At 61.1% G+C, this 3,819-nt stretch overlaps 1 protein-coding gene across 1 annotated transcript in view; it reads right to left on the reverse strand.

The window, feature by feature from the left end:
- GNL1 (G protein nucleolar 1 (putative)) overlaps window positions 1-3,464 on the reverse strand; it is a 7,827-nt gene extending 4,363 nt beyond the window's left edge. Inside the window, exons 1-4 of the mRNA XM_039719565.1 lie at window positions 3,437-3,464; window positions 2,689-2,806; window positions 920-1,095; window positions 45-143 (exon numbers count right to left, since the gene is read on the reverse strand). Of these exons, the coding sequence (XP_039575499.1) occupies window positions 45-143; window positions 920-1,095; window positions 2,689-2,806; window positions 3,437-3,464 (421 nt within the window). The remainder of the gene's footprint in view (window positions 1-44; window positions 144-919; window positions 1,096-2,688; window positions 2,807-3,436) is intronic.
- Between the last annotated feature and the right edge of the window lie 355 nt (window positions 3,465-3,819).

Raw genomic sequence — 3,819 nt, forward strand, 5'->3', positions numbered from 1 at the left:
CCTCCCCACAGCCCCAGCCCCCTCTGGGACCCCTCCCCACGCACCGGCATCCCCCACGATCTCCTGGCAGGCCTCCAGCAGCAGCCGGGGTCCCACGGCGCGGCCCCAGCGCCCCCCCCTCTTCCTCTGCCTCTTCTGCAGCCCTGGGGGGCACAGAAACGGCCAGGGTCACCCCAAAACTGCCAGGGTCACCCCAAAAACAGCCCTGGGGGGCACAGAAACGGCCAAAGTCACCCCAAAACTGCCAGGGTCACCCCAAAAACAGCCCTGGGGGGCACAGAAACGGCCAAAGTCACCCCAAAACTGCCAGGGTCACCCCAAAAACAGCCCTGGGGGGCACAGAAACGGCCAAAGTCACCCCAAAACAGCCCTGGGGACCCCAAAACAGCCCTGGGGACCCTAAAAACAACCCCGGGGGGCACAGAAACGGCCAAAGTCACCCCAAAACAGCCCTGGGGACCCCAAAACAGCCCTGGGGACCCTAAAAACAACCCCGGGGGGCACAGAAACGGCCAAAGTCACCCCAAAACAGCCCTGGGGGGCACAGAAATGGCCAAAGTCACCCCAAAACTGTCAGGGTCACCCCAAAAACAACCCTGGGGGGCACAAAGGACCCCAAAAACAGCCCAGGGTCACCTCAAACTCCCTCAGTTCCACCCCAAACCCCATAAAACACCCTGAATTCCACCCCAAACGCCCCCAATTCCACCCCAAGCCCCCCCTAAAACTCCTCCAATTCTGCCCCAAACCCCATGGAACACCCCAAAGCCCCCCAGTGTCCCCCCCGGGTGGGGACCTGGCCCGGGGGCCGTGCTGAACGGGACCACCCAGGCTGGCCCATAGCGAGCCCTCAGCAGGTGGCTCCAGGCCAGAAGCCCCCCTTAACCCCCCCAGAACGCCCCCACAGCCCCTTACCCACCTCCAGGTTGTGCTCGAAGGGCGCCAGGCCCCGGCTGTCCCCGGGGGGGTCCCCAGGGGGGTCCCCGGGGTCCCCCAGCCCCCGCAGGAAGTCCCCAAACGCCGCCTCCTCCCGCGCCCGCAGCTCCTCGGGGCTCATCCCGAAACTCCAGGGGGGGCGCCGGGGGAAATCCAGCCCTGGGGACAGGGGGGGGACACGGGGGGGACACGGGGTCACCCTCGGGTGGTGGCACCCCCTGGGGACACTTGGGCACTGCCGGGGTCACTTTGTCCCTTTCAGTGGTCATTTATCCCTTTTAGGAGTCACTTTATGCCCTCCAGTGGTCACTTTGTCCCTCCCAGGGGTCACTTTGTCTTTCCCAGTGGTCAGTTTGTCCCTCCCAGGGGTCACTTTGTCTTTCCCACTGGTCACTTTGTCCCTCCCACTGGTCACTTTGTCCCTCCCAGTGGTCAGTTTGTCCCTCCCAGGGGTCACTTTGTCTCTCCCAGTGGTCACTTTGTCCCTCCCAGTGGTCAGTTTGTCCCTCCCAGGGGTCACTTTGTCTCTCCCAGGGGTCACTTTGTCTCTCCCAGTGGTCACTTTGTCCCTCCCAGTGGTCACTTTGTCCCTCCCAGTGGTCACTTTGTCCCTCCCAGTGGTCAGTTTGTCCCTCCCAGGGGTCACTTTGTCTCTCCCAGTGGTCACTTTGTCCCTCCCACTGGTCACTTTGTCCCTCCCAGGGGTCACTTTGTCCCTCCCAGGGGTCAGTTTTTCCTTCCTGGGGGTCACTCTGTCCCTCCCAGGAGTCGATATCCATTCCCGTTACCATTTACTCCATCCCAGGGCTCACTCTGTCCCCTCCCGTGGTCATTTCATCCCTCCCTACAGCCACCAGGACCATCCCAGTGGTCACTTTGTCCCTTCCAGCGGCCACTCTTGCCATTCCCAGTGCCCCCTCCCCATTCCCAGTGCCCCCTCCCCATTCCCAGTGCCCCCTCCCCATTCCCAGTGCCCCCTCCCCATTCCCAGTGCCCGCTCCCCATTCCCAGTGCCCATTCCCCATTCCCAGTGCCCGCTCCCCATTCCCAGTGCCCCCTCCTGGAATTTCTCCCATCCCCAGTCCCACCCCAAACCCAGTCCAGGCTTTTCCTCCCATTAATCCCCAGTCATAATCCAGTCCAGGTTTGCCCTCCCATTCCTGATTCCAGCCCAAACCCAGTCCAGGTTTTCTGTCCCATTAATCCCCAGCCCAAATCCAGTCCGGGCTTTCTTTCAGGTTAAATCCCAGTCCAAGTCCACTCTGCACTTTCTCCCATCCCAAACCCAGTCCAGGTTTTTTCTCCTGATAATTCTCACTCCAAATCCAGTCTGGACTTTCTCCCATTCCCAATCCCACCCCAAACCCAGTCCGGCCTTTCCCTCCCGCTAATTCCCAGTTCAAACCCAGCCCGGCCTTTCCCTCCCGCTAATTCCCAGTCCAAATCCAGTCTGGGCTTTCCCTCAGGTTAATTCCCGGTCCCAATCCACTCTGGAATTTCTCCCGTTCCCAATCCCAGTTGAAACCCAGCCCAGCCTTTCCCCCCTGTTATTTCCCAGTTCAAACCCAGCCCGGCCTTTCCCTCCCGCTAATTCCCAGTTCAAACCCAGCCCGGCCTTTCCCTCCCGCTAATTCCCAGTTCAAACCCAGTCCGGGCTTTCCCTCCCGCTAATTCCCAGTTCAAACCCAGCCCGGCCTTTCCCTCCCGCTAATTCCCAGTTCAAACCCAGCCCGGCCTTTCCCTCCCCCTCACCTGCCGGGGTCGTGGCGCCGGGGGGGCTCTGGGGGGGGGTCTCCGGGGGGGCCGTCGCCGCCCCGCTCGCGGCTCCCGCTGCGGCTGCCGGGGCCCGAGGCCGGCCCGCCCGGGCCATCTGTGGAACCGGGACATCAGGGGGGCGGGCCCCTCCCAGGGGTCCTGAGCCCCATCCCGGGGTCCTGAACCCCTTCCTGAGGGTCCCGATCCCCATCCCGGGGTCCTGAACCCCTTAGCCCAAATCCAGTCCAGGATTTCCATCCTGTTAAATCCCAGCCCAAATCCAGTCCGGGTTTGCCTTCCCATTCCTGATTCCAGCCCAAATCCAGTCCAGGCTTTCCCTCAGGTTAATGCCCATTCCAAATCCAGTCCAGGTTTTCCCTCCCATTAAATCCCAGTCTAAATCCAGTCCAGGTTTTCCCTCAGGTCAATCCCCAGCCCAAATCCAGTCCGGGCTTTCTTTCAGGTTAAATCCCAGTCCAAATCCAGTCTGGAATTTCTCCCATCCCCAGTCCCACCCCAAACCCAGTCCAGGCTTTTCCTCCCATTAATCCCCAGTCATAATCCAGTCCAGGTTTGCCCTCCCATTCCTGATTCCAGCCCAAACCCAGTCCAGGTTTTCTGTCCCATTAATCCCCAGCCCAAATCCAGTCCGGGCTTTCTTTCAGGTTAAATCCCAGTCCAAGTCCACTCTGCACTTTCTCCCATCCCAAACCCAGTCCAGGTTTTTTCTCCTGATAATTCTCACTCCAAATCCAGTCTGGACTTTCTCCCATTCCCAATCCCACCCCAAACCCAGTCCGGGCTTTCCCTCCCGCTAATTCCCAGTTCAAACCCAGCCCGGCCTTTCCCTCCCGCTAATTCCCAGCTCAAACCCAGCCCGGCCTTTCCCTCCCGCTAATTCCCAGTCCAAATCCAGTCTGGGCTTTCCCTCAGGTTAATTCCCGGTCCCAATCCACTCTGGAATTTCTCCCGTTCCCAATCCCAGTTGAAACCCAGCCCAGCCTTTCCCCCCTGTTATTTCCCAGTTCAAACCCAGCCCGGCCTTTCCCTCCCCCTCACCTGCCGGGGTCGTGGCGCCGGGGGGGCTCTGGGGGGGGGTCTCCGGGGGGGCCGTCGCCGCCCCGCTCG

The sequence above is a fragment of the Passer montanus genome, unplaced genomic scaffold, assembly GCF_014805655.1.
Source record: "Passer montanus isolate IOZ18808 unplaced genomic scaffold, ASM1480565v1 scaffold416, whole genome shotgun sequence".
Classification (NCBI taxonomy): domain Eukaryota; kingdom Metazoa; phylum Chordata; class Aves; order Passeriformes; family Passeridae; genus Passer; species Passer montanus.